Genomic DNA, 24,008 nt, shown 5'->3' with positions numbered 1-24,008 from the left:
CTAAAGGCATTGTATTTGGGTCAAATCATTCACTAAACCCTAAACCTCAACTACATCTTGTGATTAATAATGTGGAAATTGAGCAAGTTGAGGTGACTAAACTGCTTGGAGTAACCCTGGATTGTATGGTCAAAGCATATTGATACAACAGTAGCTAAGATGTGGAGAAGTATGTCCATAATTAAGCACTGCTCTGCCTTCTTAACAACACTATCAACAAGGCAGGTCCTACAGGCCCTAGTTTTGTCTCACCTAGACTACTGTTCAGTAGTGTGGTCAGGTGCCACAAAGAGGGACTTGGGAAAATTGCAGTTGGCTCAGAACAGGGCAGCATGGCTGGCCCTTAAAAGTACACCGAGAGCTAACATTAAAGACATGTATGTCAGTCTCTCCAGGCTCAGAGTGGAAGAGAGATTGACTTCATCACTGCTTGTTTTTGTAAGAGGTGTCGACAAGCTGAATGTACCGAGCTGTCTTTTTGGAATACTGGCACACAACTCGGACACCCATGCATACCCCACAAGACATGCCACCAGAGGTCTCTTCACAGTCCCCGAGTCCAGAACATACTATCGGAGGCGCACAGTACTACATAGAGCCATGACTACATGGAACTCTATTCCACATCAGGTAACTGATGCAAGCAGTAGAATCAGTTTTTTTTTTTAAACAGGTAAGAATTACACCTTATGGAACAACAGGGACTGTGAAGAGACACACACAAAAAGGTATAGACACATGCATATGCTCACATTGTGATATTGCTGTATGGTGGTATTAAACATTTTGTATTGTAGATATGTAGTGGTGTAATGTTGTGATTTACTGTTTTATATTTTGTTTTATATGTAATGTAAGTGCTTTAATTTGTTTGGACCCCAGGAAGCGTAGCTCCTGCTTTGGTAACAGCTAATGGGTATCCCTAATAAATACAAATACAAATTTCACATGACTGGGAAAACAGATGCATTTGTTGGTCACAGATACCTTGAAAAAGGTAGTGGCGTGGATCAGAAAACAGGTCAGTATCTGGTATGACTACCATTTGCCTCATGCAGCGCGACACATCTCCTTCGGATAGAGTTGATCAGGTTGTTGATCGCGACCTGTGGAATGTTGTCCCACTCCTCTTCAATGGCTGTGTGAAGTTGCTGGACATTGGCGGAAACTGGAATATGCTGCCGTACAACGGGTGACATGTCTGGTGACTATGCAGGCCATGGAAGAACTGGGACATTTTCAGCTTCCAGTGATTGTGTACAGATCCTTGCTACATCGGGCCGTGAATTATCATGTTGAAACATGAGGTGATAGCGGCGGATGAATGGCACGACAATGGGCTTCAGGATCTCTGTGCATTCAAATTGCCATAGATAAAATGAAATTGTGCTTGTTGTCCGTAGCTTATGCCTGCCCATACCATAACCCCACTGTCACCTTGGGGAACCATGTTCACAACGTTGTCATCAGCAATACGCTTGCCCACACGACACCATACACGTGGTCTGCGGTTGTGAGACCGGTTGGACGTACTGACAAATTCTCTAAAACAATGTTGAAGGTGGCTTATGGTAGAAAAATAAATATTAAATTATCTGGCAACAGCTCTGGTGGACAGTCAGAATGCCAATTGCAGGCTCCCACAACTTGAGACATCTGTGGCATTGTGTTGTGTGACAAAACTGCACATTTGTTCTTGATATGCCACACCTGTCAGGTGGATGGATTATCTTGGCAAATGAGAAATGCTCACTAACAGGGATGTAAACTAATTTGACTGAAATAAGCTTTTTGTGTGTATGGAACATTTCTGGGATCTTTTATTTCAGCTCATGAAACATTGGACCAACACTTTACATGTTGCGTTTAATTAAATGTTCAGGGTAAATAGGTAGGCGCTACTTAATGTCATTTTTGGTGAGTTTGGACATTTACAAGCGAATGTGAACGAGAGACATTGTGCAAATGAACAAGGTTTTGATGCATGCTTGTCTGCTCTGAAGCAGCATATGTACATCTGTCTGGAGTCTAGGGCACCGAGGATGCCTGCTCAGCGAAGATGGGGGAGGAGAAGAGGCCAAGAACTGAGAGGAGAAAAAAACAAGGTGCTTCAACTGCACTTCTCCACTCAGATAATTCACTAACAGCAGAGCAGACATTCTATCATCAGACAGCGCTCTGACTTATGTTTAGCTTTTTTTTCCTTTGGTACTTTTCTTTTCTCAGGTAATATTTTAAATTAACTCTAAGCAAAACATTAGGAAATGTAGCTGGTTACGTTCTTTCTATAACAAAAACATTAGAAATATGATGGCCAAGCATCTTTTAGCAAAAAAAGACCTTGCTTTTTCATTGTAAACTAATTTACTTGTGTGGTTTCCAGCCAAATAGCGTTGCACTTATATTGTCATCTGATGAAAATGAAGCTATATTCTGCCGAATGTGTTGCATTAATATATTTTCTGTTAAGGAAAACTATACAGTTGAAGTCGGAAGTTTACATACACCTTAGCCAAATACATTTAAACTCTGTTTTTCACAATTCCTGACATTTAATCCTAGTAAAATTCCCTGTCTTAGGTCAGTTAGGATCACCACTTTATTTTAAGAATGTAAAATGTCAGAATAATAGTAGAGAGAATGATTCATTTCAGCTTTTATTTATTTCATCACATTCCCAGTGGGTCAGAAGTTTACATACACTCAATTAGTATTTGGAAGCCTTGCCTTTAAGGTGTTTAACTTGGGTCAAACGTTTCGGGTAGCCTTCCACAAGCTTCCCACAATAAGTTGGGTGAATTTTGGCCCATTCCTCCTGACAGAGCTGGTGTAACTGAGTCAGGTTTGTAGGCCTCCTTGCTCGCACACGCTTTTTTTTTTTTTCAGTTCTGCCCACACATTTTCTATAGGATTAAGGTCAGGGCTTTGTGATTGCCACTCCAATACCTTGACTTTGTTGTCCTTAAGCCATTTTGCCACAACTTTGGAAGTATGCTTGGGGTCATTGTTCATTTGGAACACGCATTTGCGACCAAGCTTTAACTTCCTGACTGATGTCTTGAGATGTTGCTTCAATATGTTCACACAATTTTCCTTCCTCATGATGCCATCTATTTTGTGATGTGCACTAGTCCCTCCTGCAGCAAAGCACCCCCACAGCATGATGCTGCCACCCCCGTGCTTCACGGTTGGGATGGTGTTCTTCGGCTTGCAAGGCACACCCTTTTTCCTCCAAACATAACGATGGTCATAATGCCCAAACAGTTCTATTTTTGTTTCATCAGACCAGAGGACATTTCTCCAAAAAGTACGATCTTTGTCCCCATGTGCAGTTGCAAACCATAGTCTGGCTTTTTTATGGCGCTTTTGGAGCAGTGGCTTCTTCCTTGCTGAGCAGCCTTTCAGGTTATGTCGATATAGGACTTGTTTTACTGTGGATATAGATACTTTTGTACCTGTTTCCTCCAGCATCTTCACAAGGTCCTTTGCTGTTGTTCTGGGATTGATTTGCACTTTTCGCACCAAAGTTCGTTCATCTCTAGGAGACAGAACGCGTCTCCTTCCTGGCGGTATGATGGCTGCCTGGTCCCATGGTGTTTATACTTGCGTACTATTGTTTGTACAGATGAACGTGGTACCTTCAGGCGTTTGGAAATTGCTCCCAAGGATGAACCAGACTTGTGGAGGTCTACAAAAAAATTGGCTGATTTATTTTGATTTTCCCATGATGTCAAGCAAAGAGGCACTGAGTTTGAAGGTAGGCCTTGAAATACATCCACAGGTACACCTCCAATTGACTCAAATGATGTCAATTAGCCTTTCAGAAGCTTCTAAAGCCATGACATAATTTTCTGGAATCTTCCAAGCTGTTTAAAGGCACAGTCAACTTAGTGTATGTAAACTTCTGACCCACTGGAATTGTGACTGGAATTGTGATAGGGTGAATTATAAGTGAAATAATCTGTCTGTAAACAATTGTTGGAAAAATTACTTGTGTCATGCACAAAGTAGATGTCCTAACAGACTTACCAAAACTATAGTTTGTCAGCAAGAAATGTGTGGAGTGGTTGAAAAGCGAGTTTTAATGACTCCAACCTAAGTGTATGTAAACTTCCGACTTTAACTGTAGTTGCACGTCCCTGAACACTCTATTGAAGCAAATAAACACTTGACTTTCAATATAAAACACGACCCCTGTCCTGCTCCCGCTTTCACCCATTGTACCATTTACAAAAAAACACGTGACTTGTTCAATTGTTCTGGAGAACTACGGTAAGCTTCATAATGTAAAATAATGTGACAGGTGAAATTAAGTAAGTGATCTGCTTTATCTCGTAACGTATTGCACAAGTTGCACGCCTCCAACTCAATCATCAAGTTTGCAGACGACACAACAGTAGTAGGCTTGATTACCAACAATGACGAGACAGCCTACAGGGAGGAGGTGAGGGCTCTGGGAGTGTGGTGCCAGGAAAATAACCTCTCACTCAACGTCAACAAAACGAAGGAGATGATCGTGGACTTCAGGAAACAGCAGAGGGTGCACCCCCCTATCCACATCAACGGGACCACAGTGGAGAAGGTGGAAAGCTTAAAGTTCCTTGGCGTACACATCACCGGCAAACTGAAATGGTCCACCCACGCAGACAGTGTGGTGAAGAAAGCGCAACAGAGCCTCTTCAACCTCAGGAGGCTGAAGGAATTCGGCCTAGCACCCACAGGGGCAAACTACCCGCCCTCCAAGACACATACAACACCCAATGTCACAGAAAGGCCAAAAAGATCATCAAGGACATCAACCACCCGAGCCACTGCCTATTCATCCCGCTATCATCCAGAAGGCGAGGTCAGTACAGGTGCATCACAGCTGGGACAGAGAGAATGAAAAACAGCTTCTATCTCAAGGCCATCAGACTGTTAAATAGCCATCACGAGCACATTAGAGGCTACTGCTGCCTATTGAAATCACTGGCCACTTTAAGAAATGGAACACTAGTCACTTTAATAATGTTTACATGTCTTGCACTACTCATCTCATATGTATATACTGTATTCTATTCTATAATATTCTACTGTATCTTAGTCCATACCGCTCTGTCATTGCTTGTCCATATATGTATATATATTCTTAAATCCCATTCCTTACTTAGATTTGTGTGTATTGGGTATATGTTGTGAAATTGTTAGATATTACTTGTTAGATATTACTGCACTGTCGGAGCTAGAAGCACAAGCATTTTGCTACACCCGCTATAACATCTGCTAAACACCTATGTGACAAATAAAATTTGATATTTACTTAAAAAGTATCTACAAATATTACAATTTATTGAAAAACGTATAAGAAATAGTGAAGGGCATTGACAGTATTGAAAAAACATCCTGTGTTTATTTCCAAATACCCCGGTATATATGGTAAACCACACAAGCCAAGAAAGTTTCTCTGCACCCCATGACAAAATGTGTAGAATTGCAGGAAAAAAGCTTTAAACCTGCAAAATGTTCTCTCTACCAAACAGAGGGGTGTGAACAGTTTGTGTCATGAAGAGTGTTTGTGCCCATAGACGTGGTAGGCTGTTTGGGATATTCCCCTGCTGGAAGGGGGGCCAGATTGAAGGTTTGGCAAGTCCTGGTGTAGGGTACCTACATTTCCTTATCTGATCAACTTTATTTTATTTCGCTATGTAAATTGACTGGATATGTACATGGTGTGTATAAAACATTAGCAATAAAAAAATGACACATAAACTTGCACTTGTTTACTTGACTTTTATACTCTATAATTGACTCCAAATAATTTACTCTGTCAAGTTTGCCACCGGCGCGCTGCAGTAGGGAAGAGCGGAAGTTAAATCCATCACTTCCGTTGTTTGTCTGTGCCGATAGCAACGTTAGAAAATGAGGTGGATAATTCAAGGGTTGTTTAAAATGTCGTTAATTTTACTGTAAAAAAATTATAATAAACAAGCTGTTCAGCTCTGGGCGTTCAGCCTGCTGCCCAGCGCTTGGATTGCATTGCCAGCTATTACATTGCTTGCTATTGGGGGTGGACTGCAACAATGAGATTGCAGGACTTCATAACATGATTTTCACAGCACAGAATAAAATAGACCGTCCTGGGGGCGTTTAAATAAAAGCGCAGGTCTTCTAGCTCTATAGATGGGTTGGCTGACTACGTCATGAAAACGATGTTTGCGCTTCCATGGGGCAGAAGTCAGCCTGTTGTGTTTCTGGATGGCCAGATTGCTGGCAAGAATGACAACAAACTGCCATATGGGGAATAATAAGTGTCTTGTTTCAGCTTGTTTTATCTTGTTATTGATACCATGTCTTGTTTTGAGGTGTTTTGACTGATTTCATGTCAAAGTAAATATGGCTTATATTCGCTAGCTAGCTAACCATCATCCGTAACGATGTATTTGAGAGACAACAAGTGGTCATTGTGCAAATGTATTTATGTTTTCAACAATCTAAGCCAACCTCCTCTGTATTGCCACATGGTTGCACGTGCATCGTTTTTGTTGCTAAACAACCAACCCGTCTATCAGTACTATGTGGTCCTCTGTAGCTCAGCTGGTAGAGCACGGCGCTTGTAACGCCAGGGTAGTGGGTTCGATCCCCGGGACCACCCATACACAAAAAAATGTATGCACGCATGACTGTAAGTCGCTTTGGATAAAAGCATCTGCTAAATGGCATATTATTATTATTACTGAGCAGATGGCGCTAAAGAGCAAATTGCAATTAACTTATAAATAATCATGACAGTCATTGGGAGCCTGGGACCTGAACCGGACATCCATCATCAGTCAAAAGGACAGAGAAATACTATCTAGAACCTTCTTGTGGATCTGGTAGGACAAAACAAACATGGCTTTTGTGCCAATTCACAACACTTTTTTGTTTCCCCTGTTATTAGATGCTAGCTAGTGGACATTTTCTACCGTGGTAGCTAGATTGCTAGCTCGTATGCCAATCAAGTCTAACTAAACCTACTGGTGAACGTATCATGTTTGACATTATTCTATCCCCAGTTAGATCAGAGTGTAGTGCGTACAGCCTAGTACATCACTGGGGCCAAGCTTCCTGCCATCCAGGACCTCAATACCTGGCGGTGTCAGAGGAAGGCCCTAAAAATGGTCAAAGACTCCAGCCACCCTAGTCATAGACTGTTCTCTCTTCTACCTCACGGCAAGCGGTACCGGAGAGCCAAGTCTAGCTCCAAAAGACTTTTTAACAGCTTCTACCCCCAAGCCATGAGACTCCTGAACAGCTAATCAAATGGCTACCCGGACTATTTTGCATTGTCCGTCCGTCCCTCCCTCTTTTACGCTGCTGCTACTCTCTGTTTATTATCTATGCATAGTCACTTTACCTCTACCTATATGTACATATTACCTCAATTACCTTGACTAACCTGTGCCCCCTGTATATAGCTCTATATAGCCTCGCTACTCTTAATTTACCACTGCGCTTTAATTATTTTTCTATATTTCTTCTTTTTTTATTTTGTACTTATCTATTTTATACGTGTGCTTGTGTTACGGATGCACTGCATGCTGCTTGTTCTAAAAATATAACGTTTTGGTAATGAAAACAGTGGCAGCATGTGCAGCAGTGGTCATTCATTCATTTATTTTTTACATGCAAAAGTTAAATAGGTGTATTTCTGCTTTTGTTCAAATGCACAGATCACTTTATGTATCTTCCCAAATAAACAACCGGTAATTAAAAACTTGGGTAATAATTCTGTCATTCTACCAGTGGAGGCTGTTGAGGGGAGGACGGCTCATAATAATGGCTGGAATGTGGTCAATGGAATGTTATCAAACACAAACATGTGGTTTCCCTGTGGTTGATATCATTCCATTGACTACATTCCAGCCATTATTATGAGCCGTCCTCCCCTCAGCAGCCTCCACTGCTATCGCCTAACCCATCATCCTATCCCTAAAGTCAATCCTTACCCTTATTCTAAATCAAACCGTAACCTTAGAAGCAGTTTCTTATTGACAGATATTATGACCATTTGTAGAGCATCTACAGATGGTATATCCAAATAAAGTGTGACCAAAACATTTCTTGATTTCAGCACCAAACTCCATTATGAGATCTGGGGAATTCACCATCATATATTTCTCATCAGGGAAGATACTGTACCTTTACATCCCATGCTGACACATCCACTATGATTAGTTCATTTACATTAGAGTCATTTCGCTAAAATTTGACACCAGACATAATACTTAAGTAGGGTACTTCCTTACCTGTGGTGAGGGTTGTTGACACCAGTTGACTTCGCTTTCCATTTTCCAGCACAGTGCAGACAGTGACTGAGTATTCAGTAGCAGGTTGCAGGTCAGAGAGAGTGATGCTGTGTGAAGATGTGGTAATGATGTGTGGTTCTGTCCCTGGACAGTGGTAGGAGATCTGGTAACGATGCTGGGTTTGGTCCAATCCTGGTGGCTTGCTCCAGCTCACAGCAGCCGACATGGTGCTTACCCAATCAATATTCAGCTGGTCTGGAGCAGGAAGTACTAGGGGGAAATGCATTATTGTCAGTGCTACAGAAATATACAAGAACAAGTAGAATAGTAGTTGAAAATGAGAAGGGGGGGCTTGCTGTTGATATGAGAAGAAATGAGCTAAAAACAAAGGTCAGTTAGAAATGCTGTTAGCTGCGGATCTGGTTTTGTACTTTAAGTGGCACCATGTGCTCTTTTAAAGGATGGGCCCCTATCTCTCAAAGGCCCTAGGATCCATGTGTACAGGGGTGGTCAGCCAGTCACTGGGACGACAATCTAACTTAGGATGGGGAGGTTTTAGCGGGTGGAATATTACCCTTACAACATTTATGTGAGGATATTGGAAGCCTCCTGGATGACATCTTGTTTTTAACCAAGACAGAATCATTTATAACTGACTTTTTCCCCCGACATAATATAGGTACAGCAGATCCCCTTATTATATGGGACACTTAAAATGTGCCTTTAGAGGCCATCCAATTCAATACTCATCTCTAAAACTAAAACAATTTAGGTCAAAATAGTTCATATTAACAAAGGAAGTAGAGGAAATAGCCGTACAGATAATTTTTTGAACTAAGAGGCACAGATTAAGTTAGAGTAAAAACAAAAAGAAATTAAGGAACTTATTCAAGAAAGATCAAGTGTAAAACTTTTCTCATTATAAAAAATAAAGCAAACTGGATGGAATATGGAGAAAATGCACCAAATAAATTTTACATCTTAAACATAGATAATACACATCAACATTTTACAAATGACGGTGTCATTCATGATTCACCAAATGATAATTGTGAAAGAGGAAGCAAAGTACTTTAAGCATATGTTTCCAATTCAGTCTCCATCTCCACAAACTGAAGTTAATTGTAAGGATTTTGTAATAGAGTAAAATAGCTCATGTGTTTACTAAGGAGGAACTTCTAGATGCAATTAAAACCTTCAAGTCCGGGGAAAACTATTTTTTGATCTTCTCAAAGTTTCATTATTAACATGTTTTAACCGCTCCTATAAAAATGGCAGACAATCAGAAACTCAGCAAAAAGGTCTGATTTCACTATTACTGAAACAGGACCCAGGTGGTGAATATAAAGATCCTGTCCACCTAAAAAAAACTGGAGACCCTTTACACTTCAGTGTTGTGAAGCAGAAATTCTAAAAAGGTATTGTCGGATATTATTCATCCTAATCAGAGGCTCTGTACATGGACGATACATTGGAGATAATATAAGACACGTACTGGAAACAATCGAACACTATGAAAAATCTGGGAAACCAGGCCTGGTATTCATAGCTGACTTTGATAAGGCCTTTACTAAAGTACGACCGGAATTTATATATAAATGCCTGGACTATTTTAATTTGGGAGAATCTTTTATAAAATGGGTTAAAGTTAAATATACAGTGTATTTGGAAAGTATTCAGACCCCTTGACTTTTTTCACGTTTTGTTGAGTTACCGCCTAATTCTAATATTGAATAAATTAATTGTTTTCCACATCAATCTACACACAATACCCCATAATGACAAAGCTTAAATATATGTATATTGTTTTTGTGTGCAATTTAAAAAATATATGTTAACAGAAATAGACCCTTTGCTAGGAGACTCGAAATTGAGCTCCGGTGCATCCTGTTTCCATTGATCATCCTTGAGGTGTTTCTACAACTTGACTGGAGTCCACCTGTGGTAAATTCAATTGACTGAACATGATTTGGAAAGGCACACACCTGTCTATAGAAGGTCCCACAGTTGACAGTGCATTTCAGAGCAAAACCAAGCCATTAGGTTGAAGGAATTGTCCGTAGAGCTCCAAGACAGGATTGTATCAAGGTAAAGATCTGGTGAAGGGTACCAAAAAATGGCTGCAGCATTGAAGGCCCCCAAGAACACAGTGGCCTCCATTATTCTTAAATTGAAGAAGTTTGGAACCACCAAGACTCTTCCTAGAGCTGGCCGCCCGGTCAAACTAAGCAATCGGGGAAGAAAAGCCTTGGTCAGGGAGGTGACCAAGAACCCGATGGTCACTCTAACAGAGCTCCTCTGTGGAGATGGGAGAACCTTCCAGAAGGACAACCATCTCTACAGCACTCCACCAATCAGGCATTTATGGTTGAGTGGCCAGACGGAAGCCATTCCTCAGTTAAAGGCACGACAGCCCGCTTGGAGTTTGCCAAAAGGCAACTAAAGGACTCAGACTTGAGAAACAAGAATCTCTGGTCTGATGAAACCAAGATTGAACTCTTTGGAATGAATCTTTAGTTCACGTCTGGAGGAAACCTGGCACCATCACGTCGGTGAAACATGGTGGTGGCAGTATCATGCTGTGGGGATGTTTTTCAGCGGCAGCCACTGGGAGACTAGTCAGGACCGATGGAAAGATGAACAGAGCAAAGTACAGAGAGATCCTTGATGAAAACCTGCTCCAGAGCTCACAGGACATCAGACTTGGGCGAAGGTTCACCTTCGAACAGGACAACGACCCTAAGCACACAGCCAAGGCAACGCAGGAGTGGCTTCGGTACAAGTCTCTGAATTCCTTGAGTGGCCCAGCCAGTCCGGACTTAAACCCGATCGAACATCTCTGGAGAAACCTAAAAATAGCTGTGCAGCGACACTCCCCATCCAACTGACAGAGCTTGAGAGGATCTGCGGAGAAGAATTGGAGAAACTCCCCAAATACAGGTGTGCCAAGCTTGTAGCGTCATACCCAAGAAGACACTAGGCTGTAATCACTGCCAAAGGTGCTTCAACAAAGTACTGAGTAAAGGGTCTGAATACTTATGTAAATGTCATAAGTTTTTTATAATTTCTAAAAACCTGTTTTTTTTCATTATCGAGTATTGTGTGTAGATTGATGAGGGAAAAAAACAATTTAATCAATTTTAGAATAAGGCTGTAACGTAACTAACCCCAATCTATTTGCAATATTAAAACTGATCACCCCCCCCACCACCACCACCACCAGATTAGTAATGTTACAAAAATGAAGAGTTTCACTATATGTAGTAACTGTGCTGTGTCACTGCCATATTATTGCCGCCACATCACAAAGGGATGCTATCATAACAAATCCTCTCCACCATTACAAGTGTTTTACACTGTACTTTGTAACGTTAAAGCAAGCAGAGGCAGATCAACTCCTTGACATAATGACTCACAGGAATTGAAACAAGCAAGAATTTAGATACTATTAAAAAAAAACTATTGATTTCAGCTCCATACTCAATTATGAGATCTGGGGAACTCACCATCATAGACAGTACCAGTCAAAAGTTTGGACACCAACTAATTCAAGGGTTTTTCTTTATTTTTCTACATTGTAGAATAATAATGAAGACATCAAAACTATGAAATAACACATATCGAATCATGTAGTAACTAAAAAATGTTAAACACATTTTTCAAATAGCCACACTTTGCCTTGATGACAGCTTTGCATACTCTCAACCAACTTCATGAGGTAGTCACCTGGAATGCATTTCAGTTAAGAGGTGTGCCTTGTTAAAAGTTAATTTGTGGAATTTCTTTCCTTAATGCGTTTGAGCCAATCAGTTGTGTTGTGACAAGGTAGGGGTGGTATACAGAAGATGGCCCTATTTGGTAAAAGACCAAGTCCATATTATGGCAAGAACAGGTCAAATAAGCAAAGAGAAATGAAAGTTCATCATTACTTTAAGACATGAAGGTCAGTCAATCCGGAAAATTTCAAGAACTTTTAAAGTTTCTTCAAGTGCAGTCGCAAAAACCATCAAGCGCTATGATGAAACTGGCTGTCATGAGGACCGCCACAGGAAGGAAAGTTCCAGAGTTACCTCTGCTGCAGAGGACAAGTTAATTAGAGTTAACTGCACCTCAGATTGCAACCCAAATAAATCCTTCAGAGTTCAAGAAACAGACACATCTCAACATCAACTGTTCAGAGGAGACTGCGTGAACCAGGCCTTCATGGTTGAATTGCTGCAATGAAACCATTACTAAAGGAGATCAATAAGAAGAAGAGACTTCCTTGGGCCAAGAAACACGAGCAATGTACATTAGACAAGTGGAAATCTGTCCTTTGATCTGATGAGTCCAAATTTGAGATTTTTGGTTCCGAACGCTGTGTCTTTGTGAGACGCAGAGTAGGCGAACGGATGATCTCCGCATGTGTGGTTCCCACAGTGAAGCATGGAGGAGGAGGTGTGATGGTGCTTTGCTGGTGACACGGTCTGTGATTTACTTCGAATTCAAGGCACACTTAACCAGCATGGCTACCACAGCATTCTGCAGCAATACGCCATCCCATCTGGTTTGTGCTTAGTGGGACTATCATTTGTTTTTCAACAGGACAATGACCAAAACACACCTCCAGGCTGTGCAAGGGCTATTTGACCAAGAAGGAGAGTGATGGGGTGCTGCATCAGATGACCTAGCCTCCACAATCACCCGACCTTAACCCAATTGAGATGGTTTGGGATGAGTTGGCCCGCAGAGTGAAGGATAAGCAGCCAACAAGTGCTCAGAATGTGGCAACTCCTTCAAGACTGTTGGAAAAGCATTCCTCATGAAGATGGTTGAGAGAATGCCAAGAGTGTGCAAAGCTGTCTTCAAGGCAAAGGATGGCTACTTTGAAGAATCTAAAATATATTTTGATTTGTTTAACACTTTTTTTGGTTACTACATGATTCCATATGTGTTATTTCATAGTTTTGATGTCTTCACTATTATTATACAACATAGAACATAGTACAAAATAAAGTAAAACCCTTGAATGAGTAGGTGTGCAAACTTTTGACTGGTACTGTATATCTCATCAGGGAAGATACAATACCTTTACATCACGTCCTGACACATCGATGATTAGTTAATTTACATTAGAGTAATTTTGATAACTACAATAGTTAAACTCAAATAAACTCTGACACTAGACATAATATTTAAGCTTTAAGGGTACTTCCTTACCTGTGGTGAGGGTTGTTGACACCAGTTGACTTTCATTTTCCAGCACAGTGCAGACAGTGACAGAGTACAGAGTACCATGTTGAAGGTCAGAGAGAGTGATGCTGGGTGAAGATGTGGTAGTGATGTGTGGTTCTGTCCCTGGACAGTGGTAGGAGATCTGGTAATGATGTTGGGTTTGGTCCAATCCTGGTGGCTGGCTCCAGCTAACAGCAGCTGATGTGGCATCTACTGAGTCAACAGTCAGCTGGTCTGGAGCAGGAGGTACTAAGGGAAAATACATGATTGTTATTGGTATTGTTTAAAGTTATTTAATACGCCCATTAGTAAAATTGTTTCCATTATAGAATTGTAGTCCAACTATGCTTAGACGCAACATTATTTGCAGTTGAATTGATGTCATGTTGTTGGTGGTAGCCTACCTGACTGCCGGCCTATAAAGGGCAGGCGGGAAAAGACTGCAGTCCACATAAGCCACAACATCGAAAGCCAAGAGTAATCTGTTCGGGAACATCGATAGTAACATGTTTTTACATCGAAGATTATTTAATTTAACTGTTGACAGCCCCTCTCACTGCACACTCAAGAAAGGAATGAAGGATAGAGAGAGGTGAGATATTCTGTAGCTAAAGGTAATGTCAGCCTATTAATTACACAAATATAATATAAAGGTGTTCCCGCAACATCTGATTCAAAATTAAGAACTGAATTATATAATGATTAATACTGTGCACAATAACAACGGTTTTACTCTGTACTACTGATAAAGTTAAAGCAAGCAGAGGCAGATCAACTCCTTGACATATTGCCTCACAGGAATGGAGAAAGCATGATTTCAGATTTTTAGAAAATTACTTTAACACCAGACATAATACTTAAGTAGAGTACTTTCTTACCTGTGGTGAGGGTTGTTGACACAGGTCGACTTTTCTTTCCATTTTCTAGCATAGTGCAGACAATGACTGAGTATTCAGTAGCAGGTTGAAGGTCAGAGAGAGTGATGCTGTGTGAAGATGTGGTAGTGATGTGTGATTCTGTTCCTGGACAGTGGTAGGAAATCTGGTAATGATGTTGGGTTTGGTCCAATCCTGGTGGCTGGCTCCAGCTAACAGCAGCTGATGTGGTGTCCACTGAGTCAACAGTCAGCTGGTCTGGAACAGGAAGTACTAAGGGGAAATACATTATTGTTAGTGTTTCCACTATATTCATTTAGCAATGGGGGTGAGCAGCTAAATGATTAACCACGACAACAACAAATATATATATAAATGAAAAGAATGTTGTGATTTATAAATCTTCTCCATCATTACAAGTGTTTAACACTGTAGGACCTACTTTGGATAAAGTTAATGCAAGCAGAGGCACATCAACTCCTTGACATAATGCTACAGTTTAACTTCAGCAATATTATACAAGAAAAAGGAGAATAGTAGTTAAAAAAATTTGAAAAGGCTGGTTTGCAATTCCTTTTCATATGGGAAGAGATAAGGTAAAAACAGAAGTCACAGCAGAAGTTACATTTGTAATGTAACTCAATTTAAGAGTTAACGCTATATTCATTTAGCAATGGTGCTCGAACTGCTAAATTTGACGCCCCACCCCCCAAAAAATTATATAAATAAATGAAAAGAATACTGTGATTATGAATCCTCTCCACCATTACATGTGTTTTACACTGTACTTTGGATAATGTTAAAGCAAGCAGAGGTAGATCAACTTCTTGACATAATGGCTTACAAGAATAGAGGCATGAATTCAGATTTTAAAAAACGATTGATTTCAGAACCAAACTTCATTATGAGATCTGGGAAATTCACCATCATATATTCCTCATCAAGGAAGATACTGTACCTTTACATCCCATGCTGACACATCCATTTTGATTAATTCATTTACATTATTAATTTTAATAAATAGTCTAAGTTTAGTAAACTTTAAAACTTGATGTAAACTCCCCGAAAGTGGGGACTAGCGTGGTTCTGGTACTGGTTCCAACTGACATTTTTGCTTCTAACTCTATTTGTGGACATCGTAATGGCTAACACTCAGCGACAGACTTCCTTCTCACTAGGCAGGTTTCCATTGACCCAGGTTTATAAAAATACAAACATGGGTGTAATGGAATCCACAGAAATAGGATACATTCTTTTAAAGATCTACATTTTCATTTGTTGGACAGGGGTGGATTTTCTTTAGTGAAACTTTTAAACTTTGTTTTTCAGTATAAATTATGATTGCTGAATAATTTTTAAGGTACTGGGGTACGGGATGTCAACACGTAAATATGAAGCTCCACTCCACATTTAATTCTAAATGCCTACTGCCTGCTTAATAAATGTTTTAACTACAGGATCCCTGTCCTGACTTTCAAGACTGCCTGAATTGCTTCGCCTTGCTTTTAGCCTTGGTATATTGGCCATATACCACACCCCCTTGTGCCTTATTGCTTAATTAGAACATTGCATTCTATCCATGCTGGCTTTCGCAGGCTACCTAGATGAAACAGATTCATTTATTTATTAATGCGCAATTTCTCTAAATGGGTAATGGAAACACTTCAACCAATAGATTTTTATTCGACACTGCAGGTTTTTGCTGAATATATATTTTTTGGTGACATCATTAAGTCCAGCTGTTTTTATCGTCAAGATAGTTAAATGGAAACGCACAGTAGTAGGCAATTGTTGCCTTTGTTTCCTATGCAAACTTTCTAAATGTAAAACAAAAAAACAAAAAAATCAATGGACAAGTTAATGAAAACATAGCTAAGATTGCAGTAATGTATTTCTTCAGGCAAAAGGGTTTGAAATATGACACCACTAGAAGGTGGAAAGTCCCGCCTTCAATTTAATTCGCTCTTCGGACTGTCACTCAACTCCTGGCAGAATGTCTTAAACCACTGACAAAGCACATTGCTGGAGTCCTTAAACCAGGTTTAGATACAACAGCTGACATAAATTGAGACAAAACTAGACAGTTTTAGAATGTTGTGTTGTAGAACAGCTGACTCACTAAGAGGAAACATGCAGTTGAGACCATTTCCACGGTAACAGTGCCTCTTTACAATGACGTGATGAAACTGAAACAAAGTTGTCAATAAAATTTTCTTGGTAGCATACACATATTTAGCAGATGTTATTGCGGTTGTAGCGAAATGCTTGTGCTCCTAGCTTCAACAGTGCAGTAATATCTAACAAAACACAGTAAAGTAAAAGAATGTAATTAAGAAATATTAGTTCTGACGTGATGACTTGCTGAAGGCTTGCGACCAAGCTCCCCTGGTCAACCTGAACATCCTTGAATGTAAGTCTATTTTGAATGTAACCCAGGTTTTAGCGAGAGATTTCAGCATCTAGATGTGACATCCAGATTATTGTTCATGAATTGACCGAAAGATTAACCAGCTTCGAACACACCGACTGAGTCATCGCGCAAAATAGTATGCAGCATCATCTAGATATTTGTGCAACAAAAAGTTGAACATTCACCTTCTGCGGCCATTTCTGTCAACCTTTTTACGCATACAGTTTGACGCATACGTTTGAAAAATCCAATGTATGCACCACACAGAACGCACTGCAACTGCCTCTGCAGCGCAATGCTGCAAGGCAAACGTAGCGTTCCATTGGAAATGAATGTACTTCTGGTGTACCAAAACGCAACAACACAGTCGGTGTGTAAGGTTACAACACAGGAGAAAACGGTGGAAAAACTGACTGAAACGCTGTCTATCATTGAGAATAGAAGTGCAGAGGTAATATTAACATTTCAAATCTGAGAGAAGGAACCGAAGGGGTCAATCCAATCCGATTCTTTGAGACATGGCTACCAACTCTGCTTGGCTTGGAGACGAAAAAGGGCACCATGAAAATTGAACGAGCACACCGTGGTCCAGGGCAGGCGAGAGACTGCCAACCGAGGGCTGTCTACATTAAAACTTCACAACTACACCGATAAAGAGAGAATCCTGTCAGCGGCAAAGACAAAGAAACCACTCGAATACGAGGGCATTGGGATTTCTTTCCAACAAGACCTCTGCCAATGTACGGGTAAAACGCTGGGGGCTTCAACTGAATCTGTGACTGACACAAAACGGGGCAGCGTTTGACATTTGAGTCACCAGAAGATGCAACAACGTTTCTGGGTACTCTGGCCTAATATGTGAGGAGCCTACCACTATTAACTTCAAGTCTCCACAACTCTGCTCTCTTCAAACTACGTCTGAAATACCGATAGCCTAATAATATATTGGTCTGTGTGAGAATCTCTGGTAATTTAACCATTTTGATATTGCCTATATGGCACAAAATTGCTGGGACCATGGCTGGCAAGTGAGTTGTGTCACATACACCTAAAATAACATTGCAGGACTGAGGTTGGGTTAGGGACCAGTTCTTGCGGTAATGGGTGGGAGTTGGACAGAAAGACAGCGGGTGTGGGCTGGTGCGGTATGAAAAGGTGTGGGGTGGGATTAATAAATCAGTCTCATGCAGACCTCTACTCGGCACCTTACCCTTGTGAGGTAACTTTCCAGAGCTGTATTTGCTCGCGATGTTTGAATTATCAGAACGTGCCAGTGAACTGGTAAGTAGGCTTTAGTGAGAGTGTTGGAATCAGGTACAACTATGTTTACAACTTTCACCTGAATGTATTTTTTGAAAAATGTAAGGGATCGGGCATTGGCTGAAATTGGGCGTTGAGTTAACCTTTAGGTTGTTGTTTAGTCAATTCACCACATACAATGTTTTACAGTGTGGCTGTGTAGATGTGAGTGTACAATTCCAATTAAATGTACCATCTTACTGTCACAGAAGTAGAGGGTTCAATTCCCGGTTCTGCCTGTTCCACTTTCATGCTTTGTCTCCTGTTTTTAATCTGTCTAAATAAAGCATTGAAGACATGAAGGTGGAATTCCACAAAAAATATTCTTCATTAGGCGCTTATCAATCATATTTAGGCTATAAAGCATTTGCATATCTTAACCATTTCATTGTAAGAGATAGTCGGCAAAAACAATATTTTTTGGTGTTTTGATGCCTTTTACGTGTTTTCACAACACTCTTAAAAATACCCATATTGAAATTAAAAAAGCACTTTGGGTGTTCCAGAGTACTTCTATTCTGTTTTAAAACACTTTCATTGGGGTTCAATTCAAACACCCTCCAAACACCAGATCCCAGTTTAGGTGCAGTAAGCTGGTTCATGGTTTCATTACACAATGGAGTTTTGAGTCTTTCTATTTTTACAGTGCAGGACAGAGTGCTTTCGTCGCTTTAGCACATATCGATTTATAAGCAACTTTATCAAAGTAATCTAAAATAATGAAGAGATTTTAAACAAAAAACACTGAAATAGACAGACTAGATTCATATTAGATGAAAGGCCAGTTCATAACGAGTTCAGGGAGCCTAGCGACAGCTCTGTATGACATTCACAGAAATGGGAGCAGATGTTTTGATCAAGAGACCTTAACAAAATATGCACATTTTCTTTGGCACTAAACATACAAATATGTATTTTACAGTTACAGTATAAGGAAGGTCTATTTAGGTGAACATTTATATTTTGCCATTAGGCATACATTAACAGGTTAGTATAATACCTTACCTGTGGTGAGGGTTGTTGATACCAGTTTACTTTGCTTTCCATTTTTCAGCGCAGAGCAGACAGAGACAGTGTACTGAGTACCACCTTGCAGGCCAGAGAAAGTGATGCTGTGTGAGGACGTGGTAGCGATGTGTGGTTTTATCCCTGGACAGCGGTAGGAGATCTGGTAATGATGTTGGGTTTGGTCCAATCCTGGTGGCTGGCTCCAGCTAACAGTAGCTGATGTGGTGTCTACTGAGTCAACAGTCAGCTGGTCTGGAGCAGGCAGTCCTAAGGGAAAATACATGAGTTAGTGTTTCCACTATAGGCCTATTCATTTAGCAACGGTGGTGAGCAGCTGCCGCTAAATTGTTGCCGCCAAGCAAAAAATAAATAATAAAATGAAAGAAAATGCTGTGATTTTATAAATCTTCTCCACAATAACAAGTATTTTACAATGTACTTTCGATAAAGTTAAAGCAAGCAGAGGCAGATCAACTCCTTGACATAATGACTCACAAGAATAGAAGGAGTGTTCTCTATAGAAGTACTGTTTCCTAAGACTCGGGGGATCAGGGGTGAAAAGGTCAGCTCTGGTCACTTTTTAAAAAGGACATTCTTTATGTTTTGGTTGGGGGCTACTAAACCTCGGGACCAGAAAGCATACGTCATAAGTCATGGCAAAATATTTAAAACTGCAACGTTTTAATTTCCTCATGGCAAAATGTGTAGAATTGCAAGTTGCCTAGCTAAAAGAAGAAGAATATCTATATACACTGCTCAAAAAAATTTAGGGAACACTTAAACAACACAATGTAACTCCAAGTCAATCACACTTCTGTGAAATCAAACTGTCCACTTAGGAAGCAACACTGATTGACAATACATTTCACATGCTGTTGTGCAAATGGAATAGACTACAGGTGGAAATTATAGGCAATTAGCAAGACACCCCCAATAAAGACTGGTTTTGCAGGTGGTGACCACAGACCACTTCTCAGTTCCTATGCTTCCTGGCTGATGTTTTGGTCACTTTTGAATGCTAGTGGTAGCATGAGACGGAGTCTACAACCCACACAAGTGGCTCAGGTAGTGCAGCTCATCCAGGATGGCACATAAATGCGAGCTGTGGCAAGAAGGTTTGCTGTGTCTGTCAGCGTAGTGTCCAGAGCATGGAGGCGCTACCAGGAGACAGGCCAGTACATCAGGAGACGTGGAGGAGGCCGTAGGAGGGCAACAACCCAGCAGCAGGACTGCTACCTCCGCCTTTGTGCAAGGAGGAGCAGGAGGAGAACTGCCAGAGCCCTGCAAAATGACCTCCAGCAGGCCACAAATGTGCATGTGTCTGCTCAAACGGTCAGAAACAGACTCCATGAGGTTGGTATGAGGGCCCGACGTCCACAGGTGGGGGTTGTGCTTACAGCCCAACACCGTGCAGGATGTTTGGCATTTGCCAGAGAACACCAAGATTGGCAAATTCGCCACTGGCGCCCTGTGCTCTTCACAGATGAAAGAAGGTTCACACTGAACACGTGACAGATGTGACAGAGTCTGGAGACGCCGTGGAGAATGTTCTGCTGCCTGCAACATCCTCCAGCATGACCAGTTTGGCAGTGGGTCAGTCATGGTGTGGGGTGGCATTTCTTTGGGGGGCCGCACAGCCCTCCATGTGCTCGCCAGAGGTAGCCTGACTGCCATTAGGTACCGAGATGAGATCCTCAGACCCCTTGTGAGACCATATGCTGGTGTGGTTGGCCCTGGGTTCCTCCTAATGCAAGACAATGCTAGACCTCATGTGGCTGGAGTGTGTCAGTAGTTCCTGCAAGAGGAAGGCATTGATGCTATGGACTGGCCCGCCCGTTCCCCAGATCTGAATCCAATTGAGCACATCTGGGACATCATGTCTCGCTCCATCCACCAACGCCACGTTGCACCACAGACTGTCCAGGAGTTGGCGGATGCTTTAGTCCAGGTGTGGGAGGAGATCCCTCAGGAGACCATCCGCCACCTCATCAGGTGCATGCCCAGGCATTGTAGGGAGGTCATACAGGCACGTGGAGGCCACACACACTACTGAGCCTCATTTTGACTTGTTTTAAGGACATTACATCAAAGTTGGATCAGCCTGTAGTGTGGTTTTCTACTTTAATTTTGAGGGTGACTCCAAATCCAGACCTCCATGGGTTGATACATTTGATTTCCATTGATAATTTTAGTGTGATTTTGTTGTCAGTACATTCAACTATGTAAAGAAAAAAGTTTTTAATAAGATTATTTCATTCATTCAGATCTAGGATGTTTTATTTTAGTGTTCCCTATATTTTTTTGAGCAGTGTATATACATTATACAGTATATGCACAAGTATGTCGACACCCCTTCAAAATTTGTGGATATGGCTATTTCAGCCACACCGAATGTTGACAGGTGTATAAAATCGAGCACACAGCCATGCAATCTCCATAGAAAAACATTGGCAGTAGAATGGCCTTACTGAAGAGCTCAGTAACATTCAATGTGGCACAGTCATAGGATCCCACCTTTCAAACAAGTCAGTTCGTCAAATTTCTGCCCTGCTAGAGCTGCCCCGGTCAACTGTAAGTGCTGTTATTGTGAAGTGGAAACATCTAGGAGCAACAACGTCTCAGCTGAGAAGTGGTAGGCCACACAAGCTCACAGAACGGGGTTGCAACACTCTACAGAGTTCCAAACTGCCTCTGAAAGCAACATCAGCACAATATCTGTTCGTCGGGAGCTTCATGAAATGGGTTTCCATGACGAGCAGCCACACACAAGCCTAACGCTTTGAACACACCGACTGCTTCATTGCGCAAAATAGTACGCAGCATCATCTAAATATGTGTGCAACAAAAGTTCAACATTCACCTTCTGCTACCGTTTTTGTCAAGCCATCTATGGATACATACAGTTTGACGCATACATTCAATAAATCCAACGTATGCACCACACAGAACGCACTGCAACTGCCTCTGCAACACAATGCTGCAAGGCAAACACAGCGTCCCATTGGAAATGAATATACTTCTGGTGTACCAAAATGCAATGACGCAGTCGGTGTGTTCGAAGCGTTAGTTTACCATGTGCAATGCCAAGCAATGGCCTGAGTGGTGTAAAGCTTGCAGTCTTTGGACTTTGGAGCAGTGGAAATGCATTCTCTGGAGTGATGAATCAGGCTTCACCATCTGGCAGTCCAATGGATGAATCTGGGTTTGGTGGATGCCAGGAGAACGCTACCTGCCCCATTGTTTAGTGCCAACTGTAAAGTTTGGTGGAGGAGTAATAATGGTTAGGGGCTGTTTTTCATGGTTCGGGTTAGGCCCCTTAGTTCCAGTGAAGGGAAATCTTAACACTACAGCATACAATGACATTCTAGACGATTCTGTGCATCCAAATTTGTGGCAACAGTTTGGGGAAGGCCATTTCCTGTTTCACCATGACAATGCCCCTGTGCACAAAGTGAGGTCCATACAGAAATGGTTTGTCGAGATCGGTGTGGAAGTACTTGACTGGCCTACACAGAGCCCTGACCTCAACCCCATCAAACACCTTTGGGATGAATTGGAACACCGACTGTGAGCCAGGCCTAATCGCCCAACATCAGTGCCCGACCTCACTAATGCTCTTGTGGCTGAATGGAAGCAAGTCCCTGCAGCAATGTTCCAACATCTAGTGGAAAGCCTTCCCAGAAGAGTGGAGGCTGTTATAGCAGCAAAGGGGGACCAACTCCATATTAACGCCCATGATTTTGGAATGAGACGTTCGACGAGCAGGTGTCCACATACTTCTGGTCATGTAGTGTACATACTGTTGAAGTCGGAAGTTTACATACACCTTAGCCAAATACATTTAAAAACTCCGTTTTTCACAATTCCTGACATTTAATCCTAGTAAGAATTCCCTGTCGTAGGTCAGTTAGGATTACCACTTTATTTTAAGAATGTGAAATGTCAGTATAATAGTAGAGAGAATGATTCATTTCAGCTTTTATTTATTTAATCACATTCCCAGTGGTTCAGAAGTTTACATACACTCAATTAGTATTTGGTAGCATTGCCTTTAAATTGTTTAACTTGGGTCAAACGTTTCAGGTAGCCTTCCACAAGCTTCCCACAATAAGTTGGGTGAATTTTGGCCCATTCCTCCTGACAGAGCTGGTGTAACTGAGTCAGGTTTGTAGGCCTCGTTGCTCGCACATGCTTTTTCAGTTCTGCCCACACATTTTCTATAGGATTGAGGTCAGGGATTTGTGATACCTGGCTACTCCAATACCTTGTTGTCCTCAGCCATTTTGCCACAACATTGAAGGTATGCTTGGGGTCATTGTCCATTTGGAAGACCCATTTGCGACCAAGCTTTAACTTCCTGACTGATGTCTTGAGATGTTGCTTCAATATATCCACATCATTTTCCTTCCTCATGCCATCTATTTTGTGAAGTGCACCAGTCCCTCCTGCAGCAAAGCACCCCCACAGCATGATGCTTCCACCCTGTGCTTCACGGTTGGGATGGTGTTCTTTGGCTTGCAAACAACCCCCTTTTTCCTCCAAACATAACGATGGTCAATATGGCCAAACAGTTCTATTTTTGTTTCATTAGACCAGAGGACATTTCTCCAAAAAGTACAATCTTTGTCCCCATGTGCAGCTGCAAACCGTAGTCTGGCTTTTTTATGGCGGTTTTGGAGCAGTGGCCTCTTCCTTGCTGAGCGGCCTTTCAGGTTATGTCGATATAGGACTCGTTTTACTGTGGATATAGATACTTTTGTACCCGTTTCCTCCAGCATCTTCACAAGGTCCTTAGCTGTTGTTCTGGGATTGATTTGCACATTTCGCACCAAAGTACGTTCATCTCTAGGAGACACAACACGTCTCCTTCCTGAGCGTACTATTGTTTGTACAGATGAGAGTGGTACTTTCAGGCGTTTAAAATTGCTCCCAAGG

General features: G+C 41.4%; 1 protein-coding gene and 1 long non-coding RNA gene across 2 annotated transcripts in view; both read right to left on the bottom strand.

The window, feature by feature from the left end:
* LOC121559208 (fibronectin) overlaps window positions 1-13,561 on the bottom strand; it is a 44,134-nt gene extending 30,573 nt beyond the window's left edge. The window contains exons 1-2 of the mRNA XM_045215040.1: window positions 13,467-13,561; window positions 8,268-8,537 (exon numbers count right to left, since the gene is read on the bottom strand). Of these exons, the coding sequence (XP_045070975.1) occupies window positions 8,268-8,493 (226 nt within the window). The 5' untranslated portion in view covers window positions 8,494-8,537; window positions 13,467-13,561. The remainder of the gene's footprint in view (window positions 1-8,267; window positions 8,538-13,466) is intronic.
* Window positions 13,562-13,629: 68 nt separating this feature from the next.
* Window positions 13,630-14,484, bottom strand: LOC123484556. Its single transcript, XR_006658576.1, has 3 exons — window positions 14,360-14,484; window positions 13,886-13,963; window positions 13,630-13,730 (listed from the first exon to the last, which is right to left on the bottom strand). It is a non-coding gene; the product is annotated as an uncharacterized LOC123484556 (long non-coding RNA).
* Between the last annotated feature and the right edge of the window lie 9,524 nt (window positions 14,485-24,008).

This window comes from Coregonus clupeaformis, unplaced genomic scaffold, assembly GCF_020615455.1.
Source record: "Coregonus clupeaformis isolate EN_2021a unplaced genomic scaffold, ASM2061545v1 scaf0357, whole genome shotgun sequence".
In the NCBI taxonomy this organism is placed as follows: Eukaryota; Metazoa; Chordata; class Actinopteri; order Salmoniformes; family Salmonidae; genus Coregonus; species Coregonus clupeaformis.
The sequence above is the reverse complement of the archived record's forward strand: the minus strand, read 5'-3'. Positions and strand labels throughout refer to the sequence as shown.